The sequence below is a fragment of the Sus scrofa genome, chromosome 5, assembly GCF_000003025.6.
Source record: "Sus scrofa isolate TJ Tabasco breed Duroc chromosome 5, Sscrofa11.1, whole genome shotgun sequence".
Taxonomy (NCBI): domain Eukaryota; kingdom Metazoa; phylum Chordata; class Mammalia; order Artiodactyla; family Suidae; genus Sus; species Sus scrofa.
In genome coordinates this window covers 26,952,824-26,975,763 of record NC_010447.5, presented here as the reverse complement: position 1 = coordinate 26,975,763, position 22,940 = coordinate 26,952,824, and the positions used below count along the sequence as shown (strand labels likewise).

General features: G+C 36.4%; 1 protein-coding gene across 7 annotated transcripts in view; it reads right to left on the bottom strand.

Moving 5' to 3' along the window:
* Positions 1-11,384, bottom strand: part of USP15 (ubiquitin specific peptidase 15) — a 118,170-nt gene extending 106,786 nt beyond the window's left edge. For 4 of the 7 annotated variants that reach the window (XR_002343998.1, XM_021091920.1, XM_021091921.1 and 1 more), the window contains exon 1: positions 10,837-11,249. Coding sequence is in view for 6 of the 7 variants with exons in the window: in XM_021091920.1 (XP_020947579.1) it covers positions 10,837-10,925 (89 nt within the window). In the remaining variant the exon portion in view is untranslated. Of the gene's footprint in view, positions 1-10,836 lie in introns of all 7 variants that reach the window. The other 3 variants (XM_003481646.4, XM_021091919.1, XM_003126341.6) reach the window with 2 other exon arrangements.

Here is a 22,940-nt window from a genome sequence, read left to right as displayed (position 1 = left end):
TCAATTTTAGGGCCCAAAATACATTATGAGTCAATTTTAAGACAGAAAATGCAGAAAAGCTACCAGAAGAACTAAAAAGTCAGGTTGCATTTGTTTGTTTTGGTAGTGAGGAAAGACAGGAAAGTCTCAAAACTTGTTTAGTGTTTTTATACACATTAGAAACAAATTTAAGAAAGATATAAAGAGACTAATAAATGATTCAGAAATAGTCTTAAATACAAAGAATTTGAAAGCAGTATGAGGAAATGGGGAAATCCCAATAGATGGATTTAGAAAACCATAGAGCTAGGAAATGCATAGTTGTTGGGTTTTTATTTTGGGTTTTTTTTTTTTTTTTTTTTTTTGATTGGTACATGCTTACGTTGACAAATTTCAGAAAAGCAGTTCCTTAACTGCCTAATACTGACATAAATATAACATTTACTTTTTAAAAAATCCTACCTTTTTCTCTGCAAAGTAGATGTAAGACACTCACTCTTATAACCAAGAAATTTACACAAAAATTGCAGCTTAATTCAATGTGGGACACTCAATCTGAGAACACATATAACTATGTGTGTAGAAATAACAGCATAAATTTTGGATGTTAATTCACTCTATGACTAATCATCTCATTTAATTAAATAGTTTAAATCACATTTGAGTTGTAAAAGCATAAAACCATTTTTAATACTAAAAGGTATTAATAGTATCTAGTATCTTAAATCATTATAAACTAGATATTTTACTAAAACTAAAACTTTTCAGTAAAACCAAAGCTATAAAGTTCTTTCAAATAAACCAATGACTTGATTAATCATCCCTTTATAGCTTAATTTTTAGATGTGAAACCTTTCCAACCTATTTTCTGCTCTGCATATTACATTCATCAGTTGGCAAGAACTAATTTTCATGACCTCTTTTTACATCTAAACTAAGAGACAAAGAACTCAGGAAGGAGGCCAAATAAGACTGTGGAAGTGAAAAGAAAACCCACAGAATTGAAGAAAAATTGCAAATCATCTATCTGACAAGGAATTTGTATCTAGAATACATAAAGAATTCTTAAAATTCAATAATATAAAATAACCAAATTAAAAAATGGGCAAAGGAGCTAGACAGACATTTTGTCAAAGATATACAAAGGTCCAATAAACATATATAAAAAGATGTGCAACATTATTAGCCACCATGGAAATGCAAATCAAATCCCCAATGAGATGCCACGTCACATCCACCAAGATGGGTATAGTTAAAAAGACATACAATAAGTACTACAGGGATAAAGAGAAACTGGAAGCCTCATACACGGCTGGTGGCAACATAAAATGGTGCAACTGCTTTGTAAAAGAATATATCAGCTCCTCAAAATATATATATAGACTCAGCAATTCCATTCCTAGGTATAAACCCAAGAGAAATGAAACTTATGTCCAGACGATAACTTGCACACAAATATTCAGAGCAGGATTATTTGTAACACCCAAAAAGTGTAAATAACCCAGATGTCTATCAACTGATGAAGGGATAAATTCAATGTGGTATACCTATGCAATCGAACATTTTTTGGCAATAAAAAGAAATGAGGTACTGATACACACAAAAAATCATGTATTAAATGAATGAAGCAGACAAAAGAGTCACACATATTAAATGATTCTATTTACAAGAAATATACAGAAGGCAAATTTATAGTATGGAAAATAGATTAGTAGCTGCCAAGAATGGAGATTTGGGGCAAAATGGGGGAAGGTAGAGGCTGCTAATAGATATGGGGTTTCTTTCAGGGATAAAAACTTTCCAAAATTGACTACAGTGATGGCTGCACAACTCTGCGAGTATAACCAATCCAGTAAATTGTATAGATCAAGTTGGTGGTGAATTATATATGAATTATATCACAATAAAGTTTTTATCTTAAGGGTGAAAGGGCCATATATCCAGATGGGATTACTAGGGATGATTTTACAGAGATTGCGTTAGCAGTGAGTTAAAGTCAGGACTTTGTAAAACATATTGGAAATAATATGAATGATGCGCAAAGTCTTATAAGGCAGGAATAATTTGCAGGAAATAGGAACCACCATTTCTATCAAAGAGCTTAATCAGAAAGACTAGAATGCTAAACCAGGAAGACCTAGAAAACTCTATAGGGTACCTCATACGGATAATAGATAAACATAGTGTTTTACTAATTTGACAAAGCTGTCACTCTTTAGGAGGTTGCCTTGTGGTGTAGCAGGTTAATTATCTGGTGGTGTTACTGCAGCAGCTCAGGTGGCTGCTGTTCTGCAGGTTGATCCCTGGCCTGGGAGCTCCATATACTGCAGGCAAGGCCAAAAAAAAGGTGTCACTTCTTGATTTTAATACTTCCAAGTATTCGCCCCTCAGAAAATTGCTTCCATAAAATGGTATATAGCTTATCACTCATAGGCAGGCAGTACAGCTTAAAATGTACGCTTTAGGAGTTCCCTGGTGTCTTAGCAGGTTAAGTATCCAGCCTTGTGGCTTGGGCTCAATCCCTGGCCTGGGAACTTCTGCATGGTGCAGGTGAAGCCAAAATAAAATAAAATAAAATTAAATTAAATTAAATAAAATGCAGGCTTTACAGTTGACTGCCTAAGTCAGAATCTCTGCTCTACCACTAAGAATATCACAATGTGCACTTAACACTGTACTTCAGAATCTGAACCTGTAAAATGAGAACACTTTCACTTATACATACAAAAAGCTCTTAACATGATAACTAGGTGGTATTTCTTGTAATCACAGATACAACTATACAATGTATATAAACACTCAGCTATATCTCTCCTGAGAATCAAAAACTTTTTCAGCTTAAAATCCATTCAAATTTATAAAAATAAATTTTCCATCTATAGCAAAGATAAATCCCCTGATTAAACTGTTAACTTTGTCAAGCTGTTACACTGCTAAACAACATAAAGCAATCAAAATTACCATGATCATTTAACCCTTATCATTCTTTTTTCTTTCTCCTAGTTTTATCGAGATATTACTAATATACAGCAATAATAAGTTTAAGATGTACGGTGTAATGATTTGACTTAACATATATCATGAAATGATACCACAATAAGTTTATGGAACATCTATTACTCATATAGATACAAATTAATTAGAAAAAAATTTCTTATGATGAGAACTCTTAGGAGTTACCCTCTTAACAACTTTTGTATATAACATATGGCAATGTTATAGTAGAATATTACTCAGACACAACAAAGAACTAAACCTTGTCATTTGTGACAACATGGACATAGAAGGTATTATGCTAAGAGAAATAAGTCAGAAAGACAAGTATGTTTGATTTCACTTATACGTAGAATCTAAAAAATGAACAAACATAACAAAACAGAAAAAGAGTCTCAGATACAGAGAACCCCTAGTTGGTAAAGGGAAAGAAGGTTGGGGGGGGGCAGGAAACAAATAGGTGAGGAAGATTAAGACGTATAAATTCTAGTTGCAAAATAAATGAGTCACGAGTATGAAATGCACAATACGGGAAATACAGTCAATAATTATGTAATATCCCTGTATGGTGAAAGATCATAACTAGACTTATCATGGTAATCATTTTGAAATATACAGAAATATCAAATCACCATGTTGTGTAACAGGAAGTAACATAGTGTAGGACAATTATACTTCATTAACAACCAACCAAACAAACTCATATTAAATAAGCACTAGGGATGTAATGCACAACATGATAAATATATAAGTATCACCCTTATCATTCTTTTTTTTTTTTTTTTTTTTTTTTTTTGGTCTTTTTTAGGGCTGTACCCGTGGCATATGGAAGTTCCCAGGCTAAGGGCCAAACAGGAGCTCCAGGTTCTGGCCTATACAACAGCCACAGCAACTAGGGATCTGAGCCACATCTGCGATCTACACCACAGCTCACAGCAATGCTGGATACTTAACCCACTGAGCAAGGCCAGGGATCAAACCCATGTCCTCATGTTTACTAGCTGGACTCATTACTACTGAGCCATGACTGAACTCCACCTTGTCATTCTTAATCTTTTTGTTTTTTACTACAAGAACTTAATGCTCTTTTCACTCAAGTAATTTTGTCTCTAGTGCTCCCAGGTTTTGACTTAACTGGCTCTCTAAAATTTAGAATAGCCCCATCTCAAAGCCACTTTGGATTTGTGAGAGCCTTTGACTTCTTTCACAAAGGAAGTCCTTTCTATGGCCACTTGAATTTTCCCAAACTAAGAGGAATTATCACAGTAATAATATCTGGGTCTTCTAAAAGGAGAGTGGAAGGGACAGCATTCTTAGCTCTCCTCTGCATGAAGAAGAAAAAGTAGTCATTACCCTCCTTTTTCTTGCTGGAGAGCTACAAGGAAACCATGCAGAATCTTACTGACGAAAGCAGTAAAAGTATTCTAGGCATAACCAAATATAGGTTAATCCTACAGAGGTTTTCTTTCTTATATTAGAATCTGAGCTTCCTTACTTCTTTTTGTGGAGCCATTCTTGATAGTTCCCTCAGATACATCATTTTAATCTGTATCCAAAACTGAGATCACTTACTTCTAATCAATCTTATTCTAGGTTTTTTTCAGTAGTGACTTCTGCATAAACTGGACGATAAAACTGAAAGCAACTATGGTCCCTTGTTTATAGGCAGAGCAGACTCTCGAGAAACAACTTCAAAGGGATAAATGTAAGATACAGAGTGTGAATGACAGCGGTGACTAAAAGAAATGAAAACAAAAGGCACAAACTGAACTGACATTACTCAGGAAAGGAAAAAAACTAGTAACTGTTGAAAAATTCTACATGGAGACTAAGAAGAAATAGTTTAATGGCTATGAAATACTGTTTCAATTACATCTGAGTAGAAACTGCACAAAACACTTTTAATACTAAGGAGATACTGGTAGAATTCAGTATTTTATATCGTTGTAAACCAGATACTTAAATAATATTTTAAACACCAACTCTGAAATCATCAATCATCTGTAAAATGAGGTAAATAAGAGCACTTGTTTTTTAATGGCTGCACAAGTATAAGACATTTAGTTTTAGAATAGTGGCTGGCACAGAGTACGCATTCAATCAGTGTTCACTAGTGGTGGTATTATCACCTGTGAACCACAGACAAACCAACGGATTTCTCTGAGCTCAGATTTCTCATCTATAAGAAAGGAATATAGATACCTAATTTGATCCTTATTTTGAGAATCCAACCAGATAATGAACGTAAATACTTTCATTAGTAGTTCTCAACCTGCCCTTTATCATCCTGCCAATACACTTCTTGGTTTCAATTTTTTATCAATAATAATTTTTGTTTTCAGTGAAGTGATTCTCAAAGCAAGGAAAAGAGAAATCACTCTAAACTCATTTAATAAAATGAATATATATGATGACTAACATGGCAAAACTGTTTTATCAGCAGTGACATACATGGACTGTCAGTTTTCAGGAAGATGTTAAAGAGGTATTAACATGGTTATGTACCCTCTATTGTCTTCATTCAAATGTACTTTGAAAATTTACAGAAAGTTAGTAAACATAGAACAAAAATACCAAACTTTCATATTCGTATTTTCTGAGCTGGGCTGTTCCTATGAATTCTTCATTGGAAAAATGAGCCTTATGTATTGGTGGTTTACTGTAAAGCATATACTTCTAAAATATGGGCAGAGAACTAAAACAAAATATTCTATAAGCTCTTTCTATCTGCGTGATATGCTGTTTCTGTAAAACTATATGAGAAGGGGCCATATGGCCTCTAATAACTGCTTATGAGTACTGATAAACAATTAAAACCACCAAATCTAAGCAATAAATGACCCTAGTTTCTTTTGTTTAAAAGTGCTTTTGGATGAAAATAGCATTTATTCTATATACTCAGTTAATCACCTATTAATAAATTAATTCTTTATATTCAATCACCTATTTTGATTTCCAAAAGCAAGATGTTAAGCTTTTCTACCATATCTAAACTGAAGAGCCACAAGAGAGAAGTGTGGGATCAAATGGTAGAATGCTGCTGCTAAACATAAAAGAGACTCAATTTAAAGAGAAAAGAATGCCCATTAAAAAAAAAAAAAAAGTGAACTACCTTTTAAAATTCATCTTTAAACTAAAATGCGGTGTAGTACAGTAATTTTAAGGCCTGAATTAAAGCCCCAGACTACTTGAGTTCAAATTCCAGTTATGCCACTAGGTGACACCTCTTTGAGCTTATTAGAGCAAATCCCTATTCTCGCAAAGGTGCATTAGAGCACATTTACATTCTAATGCCCTAGAATTGTGGTGATGAGTAAGTAAGTTAACATATGTAAGTACTTAAACAGTACCTAGCACAGTGTTTTTAAATGTAATGTGATAGGTCCTGCCCTGACAAACTAATTTTTTCTTATTATACTTATATGCAAGCAAGATTAATAACTGTCACAAAGATATTTTGTAAAAAGGCCATCTATTTAATACCTAATTATGTGCTAATGAAAAAAAAATGGTATGACTTAGGAAAAAATAAAGCCTAAAAGTCACCAAGTAGATAAATGAAATCAGTGACTAAACCTCTGGATATTCTTGGCCAGTAGGGTTCATTAATCTTGGCTTCACTAACAACTTACGGATTTTAAAATTTATGGAAAGGATTAAATTAGGAAAAACTGCTTTTCTCAATTTTAAAAGCAGCTAAAATGTGAAAAATATGCTTTAAAGTCTCTTTTTCTGTCCTTACTTTCAACCAATCTACCAACACTAAAAAACAGTTTGCTTTCTAGTTTCATTTCCTGCAAATGATGTAATACATATCCTAATTTAGTGGTAAACACTTTGGTACAACTAAAGTTAACAGTAACATAAAAACTTCTTAGCAGGTACACACGAAACAATTTGATGTTTTTATTGATTAACAGTCTTCATTTACATTATTAACTGACTTTTTATTGTAAGATTATTTTCTGTTAGTGTGAATCAAAGTTGCACAAACATAGGGGACCATATAAAATAAAGTCTTCATCTTCCTGCTGTGGTGCAGTGGGTTAAGAATATGAATGCAGTGCCTCAGGCAGCTTCGGAGGCATGGGTTCGATCCCCTCCCAGTGCCCAATGCAGTGGGTTAAGGATCCTGCATTGCCACAGCTCAGCTGCAGCTGTAGCTTAGATTCAGTTCCCAGCCTGCGAACGTCCATATGCCCCAGGTGCAGCCATTAAAAAAAAAAAAGCCTCAAAGACTTCTAAGTAAAAGAGTAGGAATGGAAGGAAAGCTCTAAAACTGAAATCAATGTCTCTCCTATCTAAAAACCTTGGTAATTTACTGAAACAAAAATATACATATTTTAAGTGACTATAAATGCAAATTAAAGCTACTCTCCAAACCTACTACAGCTATGAGTGAGGGTTTACACAAAAATGACATGCAAATTTTACAAAATTAGTTTTGAATATACAAGTTAGTGAAAATGATTAGTAGATGAATAACATTTAATGAAAATAGGGAAATAAAACAGTAATTCTGGTGATTCATAATCATCTATTTACTCATAATAAATCTATTTTAAAGAAATTTTCAGAGTATTCTATAAGCCACAATTTGTTTTTGTACATTTGCACATTTATTCATTTAACCATCACTCCCTTCAATAGGTCCCTCCATCCCTAATACACTTACATGCAATGTACTTTAAGCAAATTTCCCTTTTATCTTAGGAGAAATTACCACGTATCTGAAAATTATCTTTTATTCATTCTAAGCTAAACATCTCTAGTTCCTTTATCCTTTTTCTACGGGTCCTACATTTTAACAGTCTGTTCATGGTTTTCTGAATCTCTCCTTGGAGTTGAAACACAGATCAAGATACAGCATTATAAGACCACTGCTTTACTCCTGATGCAGATCAGTGTTACTTTTACACCTAATCTTTTTAACAAGTATAACTCTCTTGCATCAATTTGGACTTTCTGTCACCATGAAGCCTACTACCAAATATAAGGTTTGTTTCTCCTCATCGGAGACATGTGTTAACTTATTTTCATCTTAGACAGTCAGTTTGCAGATAAAAATCATTCACTATTTACAGATAAAGAGAAATTCTGTTATTCACACAGAATCAAATCATTATCCTTTACCAGGTGTTAGCATTAATTTCTAGAGTACTAAGAGGTAGCCCTTATCGGCGAAGTGCTCACAACCTAATTAAGAAAATTCATTCATTTGAATACATTTGACTATAACATCAAATATGAGTATTAAAATTTCAAGAATAAACTCGTGGTAAACCTACCATTTTTTCCTCAATAGTCTAATCAGTCTTTCCAAGATGGTTATATACAGATATTAAAACAATGTTCCATTTGCATATGGCTGGTTTCAAGAGTAGCACACAGGATTTGTTCAAATACCCCCAAATGACTAATCCAATGATTTTTTAAAAAGACATTAAAAACAGAAAGAAGTTTTTAACAAGTTTTAATGAGTTCAAAAAACATGAGCCCAAGTTACAACTAATTTATTAAGCATCTTTACCAGTTCTGTACTCATGGATACATTATCAAATTTGTGCTTATCAAATTACTCTTCTTAAACTCTGAATCAAACTTCTGATAATTCCTTTTTGGGCAGGTTTCACCTCCAAGTAACTGGCTCATATATAAACCAAACTAGTTTCTGCAGCATCCCAGTATCATCTTGTTTATTCATTTTTTCCTTTAAATAAGAGGGGAAATTAATTGTGAGGATCAACATTTGCACATTCTGCTGTTACCTAAATATCTGGTTTTCAGTTTCCTTTTCTTTCAAATGAAAGCACTGAAATGACTCAAATGTATAGACTTCTTGTATTTGCTCTTTTAAAGAGATCTTTAAAATGATTTACAGTAACTTTGGCAAAAAACAAAAATGCTGAATTTTAAAGTTTAATGTTCATAATACACATAGTACTCCTAACATCCTGCAGTGTCAACACCACCAATTATTACACAGTATACCAATGTTAATACAACATTTAATGTCAACACAACATTAAACCCAATAAACATAAGTAATATCCAAATAAGTATCTCTAAATTTTAGATTTCTATTTTGTGGAAATCTACATTTATCTTTTTATGAGGTGGTAACAGGCAAAGTAAATTAAGAATCTGAAATTTTTTAAGTTCTTTTTTTTTTTTTTTTCAGCATTCAGTGGGATTCCCAGATCAGGGATTGGACCCTGGGCTGCAACAGTGCAAGTGCCAAGTCCTAATCACTAGATCACCAGGGAACTCCCTAAAGTGCCCTTTAACAAACAATAAGAAGCAAGCATTCATTTCATCTGTAAGGATCCATAGGGCAAGGCAAACATAAATGTCCTAGGAAAAGTCCAATTTCCCCACAGTAATAAACGCCTGGAGGCACACATTGGAAGAACACTCCAATATGCACAACAATGATTTTTAAGTCTGATTTTTTTTTTTCTGTAATGCAACAAAAATATATTTACACCCTCAGGGATCATATAAACATAGTATGCAGCCTAACAAAGTAGGATAAAAGTACCAAGACTTACATCAAAGTATTAAAATTCAAGTCCCATGTCTGCCATCTATTTAGCTTACTTGAAAATGATCCTAATACCTTGGCATTTTATCAGAAATGACAGTGATAAGATAACTAAGATTTAATTTCTCATAAACAGAAAATCTTTTAGAACATTTCACTGAAGTCAAGTAAACTCCTATAATGAAATTATTCTTGTCCACTTCATAGATGAAGATACGAAGGTGCAATGGTTTAAATTAACCTTCCTCAAAGTCATACTGCAAGTTAAGTGGTGGAAAGGTAACCTAACGCGGGTCTAAATCTTAGGCTCCTTCCACTAAGCAATATTGAGTAAACGAAAAAACACTCCGCAAATTATATGCCACTGTTACGGTGAAGATGGGAAGTGAAAATTTTTATTGTAATAAAGCAGTACATTAGCCTTCCTAATAAAACACAGCATTTGTGTTACATATTCACATAACTGAAGTTATTCTGGATATCACTTGATATGGCCCACAAACATTAAAATCACCAAATACTTCGTTCAGTATTTCAAACTGTAGCATTTCGTATTTCATAAGTTTGAATGTTAGCAAGTGACTTAAGCCTCAAGTAGACTTATCTACATTTTGCAGGCCTATGTTATCCTTCAAACCGGAGGGAAAGGCTGCACTTCTAAAAGAAACGCTGCCGGAGTCTATCCAGCCTCCACTAAAGCACAGGACCACGTGGTATCTATCACTCAGAAGCCTAAGGTTCCCGACTCCTCTCCCTCCTTTTGACAAGGAACCAGAAACTAAGGTTCCTCTCTCTTAAGTGGCGCCCTGACACATGCCACCTGTGCAGTACGAACCGCAGACATCCTGCAGTCGGCCTCCCGGAAGAATACGAGAATCAGAACAGGGAACTTGGATGTCGACAATGCCGGGAAAGGAAATGACTAAAGAAGTAAAGAGGGTGAGATCGCGATCCACCGTGGGACCAAGACCTGTCAAACATTAAGAGACTCGCACCCAACGACTGTAACCTATCCTTTGGGAAGGCCTGAGGTGGGAGCGGCACTACCAGAGGAAAAAGGACGAAGAGAACTGCACGAGCCGCCGCCGCCGCTCCCCGCAAGGCTCCCAGCATGCCCCGACGAGCCACGAACCCCGGCCCTCATTTCAGGTCCGATCTTTGCCCCAATCTTTCCGGAGCGGCCAAAATCCTGCTGCCCGAAGGCGGCCGCCGCCGGACCTGCCCGCACCTGTCACCAGCGAAAGACACCAGCCCGCAGTTCCCGCCCAGTTCTCCACCACCCTCGGGCAACCACAGCCATCTCAGTCGCTTTCCCTTACCAGGTGTCTCCTTTCCGGAGGGAGGTTTTGAGCAGCGTCGCGATGTCAGACCGCTGGATGTCCAGATCTGCCGCTCCGCCTTCCGCCATCTTCTTCCACTAGCGGTAGCGGAGGCGGCAGCGACAGCGGCGGCACGCTCCAGAGCATTGTGGGAATGGCGTCCCGCGGCCCCTCCCAGTCAGCAGGTCGAAACCAAAAGAGACGTAAGGGTGGGGGGGTGCGCCTGCAGACAAGAGTTGGCTCCGGGCGGAGTGAGTGCATTGCCATGGTCTGCTGCTCCCCATCGGCCCCCGCCGTCCAGCAGCTCGCCTCGGCCTCCTCCGGCCGGGGACCGCCTGGTTTTAAGTCTCCTCTCTAGGGCCTCGGTCCTCTCTCGCTTGAGCGGTGCTACCGCCCGATCCATCCTCGACTTCTGCCTTCCCCTCCCTCTTTCCCACAGACGCCTGAAAACCCTTATTTGCGCATTCACTCACGCTTGAGGGTGGGGCGAGGCGGGGGGCGTGGGGACGACTAAAATATGGCAGAGGATTTCAGCAACTCCGTGACTCGAGTCTTTCGTTGCGAGTCGCAGAACCTAAACTCAATGAATTTTGGACCAAATGGAGAACAATCCGAAACCGAACGCTTAGCCGCAGTGCTCTTTCTGGGCTCTTCCTTGCGCTTCTACTATTGCTGTAGGTGGAGACCTTTTATAGGCTCTTTGTGACGCCTCCCCAGGCACACCCTGGCAGCTAAGCTGCAATGAAAAACATGTTCCAGTTCCTCAGTGAACAGGGTGTGAAATATATATCGAATAATGCCGGGTACTAAAGGGAGAAAAGATGGGCGAGAAACTCTCCTCAATGTTATGAAGTCATATATTCTTATCTTCCCATAATGTATACACCTGAAGCTAGATAATACCTATTATTTGACGCCAATTACTTTATAAATGGGGAAATCGAGTCTCAGAAATCAAATGCTAAGGTCATGCCGTAAGTGGACAGGCAAGTTTATACCCAACCCGTCGGCTGTCTATTCACTATAATACACCCATTACTTCTCCTTATGAAAGCTTGAACTAAAAGGTAAACTGGGTTATGCTAGCTTTTTTTTTTTTTTTTAACCTTTTACAACTGGTGCCTAGCACAATGCTGCCTAACACATAAGAACTACCTAAATATGTGTTTAATTAATGAATTGTGGCAAACTGCTTAAGTAGTTCCAAGCATGAAGATGTCCAGAGATTTGACTTTAAGATAACGTGATGTGAAAAGGCTAAAGATGAATAAGAATTCCTACATAATCTCTCTTTTTTTACTTATTTTCGACCTCTACCATAACTCATTTGGTGGGAATGCAGTAAATGGGTGCAATATGCTAGTAAGAAGTGCTGACCCCTTCCAAGTTACGGTAATGTATATTGGCATTATAATTTGCATATAGCAACATTATGATTGCTTATTTCCTTTAAAATAATACTATTTTGCACTTTCGTGTTATCCTTGATTTGAAATTCTGAAACAGCTTCCAGGTACTGTATTGCTTGTACTATTTGACTTTTCTTTTGACAGGTTAAAATAAACATAATTTGTTTAACTATGAGTATCATCAAAGGGTCACACCTCCCTTCTTTCCCACTCAACCTCTGAAAGAGAGCGTAGTATTTTCCTAAGAGAGGCAGCATGGTATGGGAAGAATAGTGACTTCATGTTCAAAACTTCACTTCAACCTCTAGTTGCAAAGCATTTAACTTATAGTTTAGTCATTAGGTAATACTTATGTTAAAGAATTTTTCTGCAGATTAAGCAAGACAATGGTGTCTATTCCTGGAACATAATAACCAATCAATAAACAACTAATCTTTTTCACTGTTGGCAGGATGAATTGTAATGGTGTGTAAATTATATCTCAATAAAACTGTTGGAAGAAGTTACTTTGAAGGTAAACATACTCTATTGTTTATAAATATAATTGAGGACTGATACCTCAGGCACACTCATGCTGTTCAGTTCCCTTTCAAAGTGCATTGGTAATATGTCGAAATCTGTATCCATGAAACAAAATAAAATAACCTCTTCTTCATTTGCACCGTGTTCAAGGTAATGAGGTAAAAGGATAAGATGTATAAAAGTTCAATGTCAATTTGAATTATATGTCAGATTGATGAGGTCATTTTGTAGACCTAACTAGTTGCTTTCAGAGTCAAGAAAGAAATAACAGTCACAATATTTTATTTAACGAGCACTTATAAAGTGCTAAATCAGATTCTAAACACTTTAAAGTATTATTTTGATCCTCACAACTCTATGAGGTAGGTATTATTATTATTCCCATTCTGTAGATGAGGAATTGAAGCAAGTGGCGGAACCCACATTTGAAACCAAGCATTCTAGCTCCACAATCTAGGAGTTGGGTGGGTTTTTATTTTTCTACTAAGCTTGATGGTCTTTTTTTTTCTTTTGAAATTTATTCTATACTTTATCCCATTTTGTATGGCTTTCATATTTACAATTTAGTATTATCTATTACATTTCAATTTTTCTTTAAAAATTAGCATTATATTAAAATTGTGTATGTTAGGCAACTAAAACTTATAGAGAAGAAAGCTGTATATACCATTAAATATTTTATATAGCATAATAAAAAGAATAACAACTGATAAGAATAACAAAAATAATACACTCTCTGAAAATAAGTAAAATATAAAATGCATAAATTGGTTAAAAAACAGTGTAACTATATAAATATGTCCTCTCAATTTGTTACATCTTATTGATTCTTCAATATAGGCATTATACCATTCTAGGTGATGAGATAAGCAAGACATTATAGACTTTACATTGTACCATGGAGAGAAATGGTTATTAATAATACAATTGGAGAACTGTATTATTTAATTATACAGTTGCATTATTTAATTATAATTATCATAAGTTCTTTGATGGAGAGGAAATCAGAATTAGATCTAAGAAGACTTCAGCATTCCAAGAATGATGTCAAATGACCCCCTTCACGGTGGATTATGCACTTATTTACTATGAGATATATTTCTTCTCCAGAGATTCCTTGTTTGTGTATCAATTGTAGATTTTTGGTTTGCGGTTATTCTGAAGTTTTGATGTAAGAGTCTATATGTATATGAGATTGTTTTAAGGTGTTGTTCTCTTAATTGCAATTTCATCTCCAGTGTCCTGCATTTTTACACACCTCTGCTCATGATTTCTGATTTTGGTGGTATATTTGTGCATGGATGACTTAGTATTTTTACTGTTTTTATACCTTTACTGGTGAGCCTTGTCATTTGTGGAATTTTTGTTTCCTATTGAGCTGTCTTTTCTTTTCTGCCTAGAGAAGTTCCTTTAGTATTTGTTGTAAGGCTGGTTTAGTGTTGCTGTATTCCCTAAGCTTTTGCTTATCTGTGAAGGTTTTGATTTCTCCTTCAAATCTGAATGAAAGCCTTGCTGGGTAGAGTAATCTTGGTTGGAGGTTTTTTTCTTTTATCACGTTGAGTATACCATGCCACTCCCTCCTGGCCTGCAGAGTTTCTGCTGAAAAATCTGCTGATAACCTTATTGGGGTTCCCTTGTATGTTACTTGTTTCTTTTCCCTAGCTGCTTTCAAGATTTTCTCTTTGTCTTTAATGTTGGTTAGTTTGATTAATATGTGTCTCGGTATATTCCTCCTTGGGTTTATTTTATATGGTACTCGTTGTGCTTCCTGGATTTGAGTGAGTGGTTCCTTTCCCATGTGAGGGAAATTTTCGGCTATTATCTCTTGGAATATGTTTTCTGTCCCCTTCTCTCTCTCTTCTCCTTCTGGCACCCCTATAATACAGATATTGGTGCATTTAATGTTGTCCCAGAGTTCTCTGAAACTCTCTTCATTTGTTTTCAATCTTTTTTCTCTTTTCTGTTCTGCATTCGTAATTTCTTCTAATCTGTCCTCCACCTAAAGCTTATTCGTTCTTCTGCCTCCTGTATTCTGCTGTTAGCTGCTTCTAGTGAATTTTTTATTTGTTATTGTATTTTGCATCTCTTAAGTTTGATATTTTGTATCTCTTCGGTCAGTGTTTCCTGTAAGTTATCCATCTTTGCCTCCAGTTTATTTCCAATGTCTTGCATCATCTTCAGCATCAACAATCTAAAATCTTTTTCCTGGGGCTGAGAATCTCATCACTTAGCTGATTTTCTGGGGTTTTTCCTTTCTCCCTCATCTGAGTTATAGTTCTCTGTCTTTTCATTTTTATAGGTTTTTGGTGTGGTGACCTTTTTACATATAATAGAGTTGTAGCCTTTCTTACTTCTGGTGTCTGCCCCCCTTGTGGCTGAAGTCAGTATGGGGGCTTGCTGTAGGCTTCCTGATGGGAGGGACTGATGCCTGCCCACTGGCAGGTGGAGCTGATTCTAATCCCTCTGGTGGGTGGGTCTTAGTCTCTGGATGGGATTAGAGGCAGCTGTGTGCCTGAGGGGTCTTTAGGTAGCCTGTTTACTGAGGGGTGGGGCTGTGATCCCACCTGGATTGTTGTTTGCCCTGGGGCTTCTCAGAACTGACCGATGGGTGGGGCCAGATTTTCCCAAAATGGCCCCCTCCAGAGAAAGGCATGGCTGCTGAATATTCCTAGAGCTTTGCTTTCAATGTCCTTCCCTCACAACAAGCCACATTCACCCCTGTTTTCCCAGGATGTCCTCCAAGAACTGCAGTCAGGTTTGACCCAGATTCCTATGGAGACCTCGCTCTGCCCTGGGACCCAGTGCACGTGAAAGCCCGTGTGCGCCTTTTAAGAATGGGGTCTCCATTTCCCCCAGTCCCGTGGAGTTCCTGCACAAGCCCCACTGGCCTTCAATGCCAGATTCCCCAGGGGCTCTTTCTCCCAGTGCCAGATCCCCTCACATGAGGGTTTGATGTGGGGCTCAGAACTCTCACTTCTGTAGGTTAGTCTCTGTGAACCAGTTAGTTTTCAGTCTGTGGAGCTTCCCACCCCAAAGGTATGGGGTTGTTTATATCATGAAATTGCCCCTCCTACCTCTTGATGTGGCCTCCTCTTTTTCTTCTGGAGTAGGATATCTTTTTTAAGTTTTCCAGTCCATTTGGGTGGAGATTGCTCAGCCTTTAGTTGTGAATTTTGTCGTTTTTTTAAGCTTGATGGTCTTGATTATAGCAATCAACTTTCTAGTGGCCTCAGTTTACTAATTTATGGAAATTCTACTTATTGTACTTATGCTTCTACTCTCAATTATGACGAGAAATAAGAAACTGTATGTATTGCCCCTGCTCTGGAAGCACGTATACTAAGATATTGTCTGTTAATTCTAAACTAGTGAAATTCCACTACTGAGTATTTTCTCTGCTGAATAACTAAGTAGATAAATGATGAGAAATGTTACTTTCCCTTGAATCACACAGATTATTGAATATAAGCCAGGGGTTGTATCTGCTTATTTGGAATGATTGTCTTCATTGATGCTTCCTTAGTTAACTTTAGAAAAATGTAGTGTTTGCTTGGTGATTGTCATTAACCTTTTGACTCTGCACCTTTCTTGTCCACTAAAAATTTAACTTAGGGTTTTGAATAGGGAAAAGGGGCATACTGTGTACTTTAGATATTACACTTGATGTGAATAAAGCGCAGCTTACATAAAGGCAGGATACCTTCATCTTCAAATAACCCCCTCTTCTGCTCTTGGATGTTTAAATGATCCCTTTCAGAAAGGTTCTTGTGTTTAGCAATTAAGACATAGGACTTCAAATGTCAACATTCCAGAAGAGGGTAAGTCGTAAAATTAAGGTGTCAATGAGAGCTGATTTTCAGCCTGATATGGACCAGAAAAAGAAGAAAAGGCACTGTATTTTGTTAATAGAGCTGAATGCAAGAAAGTACAAAGGAGAATTCCAAAAGGAGCTTTGCATACGACACAATTTTGTATGGTGCAGGCTACAAGAGCCTAAGGAAAAATATGTGAAAATCAGCACATCCAGAAAGAAACAATGATTGATGTCTTTATTTCTTGACGCTTCTATTTCTGATCTTCAGGAACCACTGTTTCACTTTTTCCTTCATCTTTGTCCTTCCTCAGCGGTTATTGCCCCTTGATAACTCCTGACTCCCCAATGCCTGTTCACCTCTCTAAACTCTTCATTCTTTTCTCTTTTGTAATTTTGTAACTCCCTTTTCCCTTTACTAGCTCTCTGAACAGCTAAAAGGCAGTAGAAAGGTGGGGGCGTAGTGCAAACACCAAAACAGCATGTAATAAAATGCTTAATCTGTTAATGACATTTTGTAACTTGAGATATGAATAAAAATTGTAAGTGCCTCGATGAGGTTTTTAAAACTTAAACAAACAAAAACCCACAGAGGCTTCTTATTTCAGATAAATGTTAGGTCTTGATAAAGGCGGGGGGGGGAGTAGTAAAATCAATAGAGTGTCTTATACCAAGGGCCAGTATGCTTGGATTTTGACTCTGGCTCAGTGCCATTAACTAGTACAGTAACAGCCAAGTTATTTAATCTCTGTGAACATTAGTTTTATCACTAAAAAATAAGGTAATTAGACTCTTCCGGGGTTGAAACTCAAATGCTTGCAAGGGTTAGATATAGCTAATATAAATGGGCAAAGCCAAGCTGTTGTAAGATAATAAGGAGTTGCTGGAACTCTGATGAATGATCTGCCCTAAATAAAGTTATTTAAATTTAAAAAATTAGAACAAATGAAATCATACTTTCTACCCTAAAGGATCTAGAAAGTTCATTTTTAACATGAGCATGAAATCTGCCAGTTTAATAAACTGAGCTGCTATTTCATATTCTCTATTTTGGAAGTACACACAAAATACTGTGAAAACTGACACTACTATGTAGGGTGATGTGAGCCTACATTAAAGTAGATATTCTTAAATGATCATAAAACCAAACTGAATTGAATCAATAAACAAATCAAATAATTTTATAGTTCTAGAATTACAACAAAAAAAATTTTAATGGACATAGTATATTCTGTGTGTTCTGCTATTTCAAATTGAAATGTACGGTTGGAAACTTTTCCAAGAAAAGAGTCAGATTAGCCTATTCAACCAAGTGATATAGATTAAATCAAAGGTGATAGGAGGGAAAATCTGCCCTTTTTATTTTTTTCTTTATTTTGTTGGTTATGTTGACAGATTTCAAAGTTGAATATGTTATTATATTTATTGGTAATTTCAAAGTTGATAAAGAACCACTTCATGAAAAAATGGAAATGTTAGGCAATGTCTGGGTCCTTTCCCAAACTTCATAATAACGTGTGGGCTTTAGAAAGCTAAATCATTTCAAGCATGTTGATCTTTTGTTTTAAAGGATAAGTTAAACAAAATATCGATCTTAACATTATATACCTGATCGTTCACACTTTACATCAGTTTTGTTCAGGTTTTTATAAATGTTTTCTTCCATGAACATGGATCTTGGAAATCTACACATCCAAAGTGAGGTAGAGAATTGTGAAATGATTCAGTGATTCTGCAGCTATATCGATTCCAGAGAGATCAACTTTGATTTTTCCCAAGAGAGGACTGAATTATTCAGGTTTTCTGTTTGTACAGTCCTTCTCTTCATTTTGGCTTACATAGCAAAAAGATATAAACTGCTTTCAAAAAGTTTTAGGATAACATAATAGCAGGTCTTAAAGAATATATCTATGTTCTGGGAGTGATACAAACATTGAATGAGGTGTTTCTATGATGTTGTCTTCCAGGTATCTCTAAGCAGTAGGGCACTACAGACCACAGGGCAGTCTTAGTCAAGTTAGAGGACATCGACAATGAAGGTAAAACAAATCTAGCGACTATCATAAAAATAAATGCTATGCTTTTTGTTGCTAGCATACTTCTAAGCCCTTTTGAACTATGTCAATTGTGCACTTCTAAAATTATTAGTGGCCCAAGACTACCGTGTAATACATTGGATGTGATTTCTCTAGCATGAGGGATTCATGATATGTGCAGGAAATAACAATATACCTCTACTTATAAATTTATTCACTTAGTGTTTTTAAAATGTAATACACTGTAGTGGAAAGAATGTACGTTTTAGAATCAGAAAGACCTGTATTTGAATGCCCTTCTCTGCTACTTGCTAGTTCTGTGATATTGGAAACTTTACTTTCCTCATCTGTGAAACGGGAATAATAGATGTCTGTTATAGCATTCAGTCAAAAGAGAATGAAGTAATGAATATGAAACACATAATAGTGCTCAGTATATAGTAGCCATTATTATTTACAAATTATCTGTTTTCTATTGGGCAGCTACTAAATTTGAATGTCTAAACAAATTCATTAAGATAGCAAAGCTCCTATGCAGTAATATAAACCAGTCTGTCACAATTAGTAGTGTCCCATGTCAAAGAAACCCAATCATTAAAGGGGCTTTAAGAAGTGTAATAATGAACGTCCAGCTTTACTCATACTCTTCTCTGTGAAGATGTTCTTAAGGGTAAAACAATGTACTTAGAAGCCAAAAGTGGAATATGATACAAAAATATTTTCATCTGCTTACAAATGTCCTCTAATTATAAAATAGATACATGATAGATCAAATACTTGTGTTATAGTCATCTTATCTATGGACCGAGACTGATAGCACAGAAGGCAGAGGAGTGGCTCCCTAAAGATGTCCCTGTCCTAATCCTAGCACCTGTGAATATGTTACCTTATAGGGCAACATGGTAGAAGGGACTTTGTGATGTTATTAAGGTTAAGTCCCCTGAGACGAGGAGGTTATCTTGCATTATCCAATTGGGCCCAATCTAACCACATGAATCCTTAACTTTCTGGCTGTGGTCAGAGGTAGATATGACAATGAAGGAAGAGCTTTGAAGATGAAATAAAAGGGCCATGAGCCAAGGAATGTAGATGGTTCTTAGTGGAAAAAGCAAGGAAATGAAGCCTCCAAAAGGGATATTGCCTTGCTAATGCCTTGATTTTAGCCCAGTGAAATCTGTTTTTGACTTCTAACCTATAGAAATGTAAGATAAAACATGTGTGTTATTCTCAAACAACTAAGTTTGTGGTGACTATTTGCAGTAGCAGTGGAAAACTAATACAAACAGGTAGTAGAACAGCCTGTCCTGAGGAAATTAAGACAAAATATTTTCAGACCTAAAATTGATCACTGTATCCACATACTATAACACCACACAGATATGTCATTGATAACATAAGAAATTGGGCTCAATAAGATATATTCTCTAGACTGCCAGATCACAAAAGTATGGAAGATGTTTTTAGCAATGAAGTATAAAATTGACACAACATAGAAAGGAATAGCCATCTTAAATTCTTCAGTGATTATGAGATGATTTTAACTTTTTAGGCAATGTCATCATATTCTTAACATGAAATTTTAATAAATATCCATCATGAATGAGGACCTGGAGCTTATAAATTATACTGATTACATTTCCACTGGGTTAGATAAGCCATGGATAGTTGACAGTAGATATCAACAGCTTCTAGACCAGTTGCAGTAGAATAATCACTGGCATACTCTGCAGAAGAAATGTTATAAAGACTCAACTAATAGAGACCCTGAAACAGTGCAGGAAAGCAAGAGCAGCAGTTAAGCCAACCTCATATATTACAATCAGAAGAAACAGAGTCAAGATAATGATAGGTTCCCAGGAGGATGGCAACAGACCCCCACCCCCCAAATGTGACTATTGACCATGGAGACTGGCTGCGGACATGGGTACGGCCCAACACAAGATCTATACCCTTTCCAGGAATGTGGAGCATGATTAACAACCTACAGGGATTAACTGCCCTCTGTCACGGGACTCAACCACCTATCCCTCCCTTGACCTTCCCCCCCTTCTTCATGTTCCTGCCACCTTTCGGCCATGAACTCCAGCCACAGATTCCCGCCGAAGATCCTTTATAAGCTTATCACTGCCTCACGGTCAGGGGTGGCATCATCTTGAGCTCAGCCCCTTGCCCCTCTGATGCCTTGATAAATCTCTTTTGCTTTACCAACTAGGCCTTGCATGTTCTTTCCTCTCTTGGCAAACCTAGCAAATAACTTATGAGGAGTAGAGCTGTAAATACGTATGAGCTGGATAATGCATATAACTGGTAGCCAAAATAGATTACAAATCAGTACACATGGCCAAAACTTCATTTCCTTCCTTCCTTTTATCCTCCTTCTAGAAACCCCCCTCCTCATCTTTCCTCCCTTCCTCATTACCTGTCTTCCTTCCTATCTCCCAGGGTATTTGCCACAGGTCTACGTAGACAGTGGTTCCTTGGTAAGTACTTACTGAATGGAATAACTTTGTGGGCAAATTAAAGCTAAGAATAAAACCCACCTACACTGACTACTTTCAGTGGCTAATGGAAAACAGAAGTAGATCAAGGTAAGGAGGAAAATGCCCTATTGTTAATAGAGCAAGAGCTGAGTGATTTTAAGTAACGCCCTTTAGACTCTATAACGCTCTAACTCCTCTTGAATGGTTCATGTAAATGGTGCTATACAGCAAGTTTCTTTTACCCCTTTCAGAGAAAAATGAGTTTTGAAGAAGTAAAAGAAATTTGAAAAAAGGTTCAGAACTGAAAGACTTCCAAAATAAAGGAAGTTTCCCTCAAATTCTTCTGTTAACAAGATTTGCATTTGCAAGCTTTCTGTTTTCATATTGCATAAGTTAATTGAGGAAACAAGCAATAACAACTTATAAAGATGTGAATACTTCTTTTCAAGGCTGAACTTTAAAACTATGTTAAGGAGAGGAAATAAGTTTTTAAAAATATAGAGGGATTTATCTATGGGAAATGAGAATTCACCAGGAAGGAAGTTTTACCAACCTTGATTTTATGATGTATTTGCTGTCATGATGTGGAAGAACATTTATCATGAAATCAACTGAGGAATTAGGTGTTTCTTTAAAAAATGTAGAAATAGTAATCTCTGATTAAGAATTGACTTGGGCATCTCAAATTAAATTCTAGGGCTGCCCCCTCAAAAAAGGAACTATTAAAATAGGGAGCAAGGAATCTAAGAAGAGAATTCAATTCTTCATCTGAACTTCAGAAAGATATAATGGAACTCATCTAGAATTTGCTCTTCCTTCCCACTGCTGGAAATACATTACTTATCCAGGGACTGTTAATTGTTGAAGGGTTAAAAAGGAAAATGATTTCAGCCTCAGGCAGTATTTCTGTAAGTGTGGCTTATAAATTAGCTATATCACAAACACTTAAGGTACATTTTAATATGTGGATTATTAGGCCCAACTCCAGATCCAATGAATCAGAATCTCTGAGGGATAGGGTTTAGAATTTTGCATACTAACAACCTCACACATGATTCTTAAACTCTCCAAAGTTTGGGAAGCATTAGTGTTAAGAGACAGGCTGGTTTCTTGAATTAATTTTGCCCAGATTCAGGCAATGACCTTGTGATAAGAGCAAAATTATATTGTAGCTGTAAGGCTAGTTTGTCAGTTCTTGATACAACAGTTTCTATCCCCAGCCCTCTGGGAACATGTAGTCTCAGTAAATTAAATGAACAAACTCTAGTATTACTCTCATACACTGTAATTGGCGTTACTTTAGGATTTTTTTCTTCCTTCTTAAAAATTGGCAATTTCTTTAATAAAGATTCTGGCTTTTATCAGTGGATTGATTTTATATTCAATAGTTTCTTCTATTTGATGTCTCTGTATTAATCATTTATAGTCCATTGGGCTTCCTCTTTATAGCAGATAAATCATATTTCAGTTAAAATTCAATAAACTGATAAGAATTGTGTATCTAAATAATAAATATTATTAGTAAACAATGTAAGGGTAATTTATTTTTATGTTAAGAGTTGTACTGCCTATATAAAAATATCTAATTTAAGATTTGTTAAAAAAAAAAATTTGGAGTTCCTGTGGCTCAGTGGGTTAAGAACCCAACTGGTATCCGTGAGGATGCAGGTTCAATCCCAGGCCTCACTCAGTGGGTTAAGGATTCAGTGTTGCTGTGGTGTAGGTCGTAGGTGCAGTTCAGATCCCACATTGCTGTGGCTATGGCTGGCAGCTTTAGCTCTAATTTGACCCCTAGCCTGGGAACTTACATATGCCACAGGAGTGGCCCTAAAAAGAAAAAAAAAAC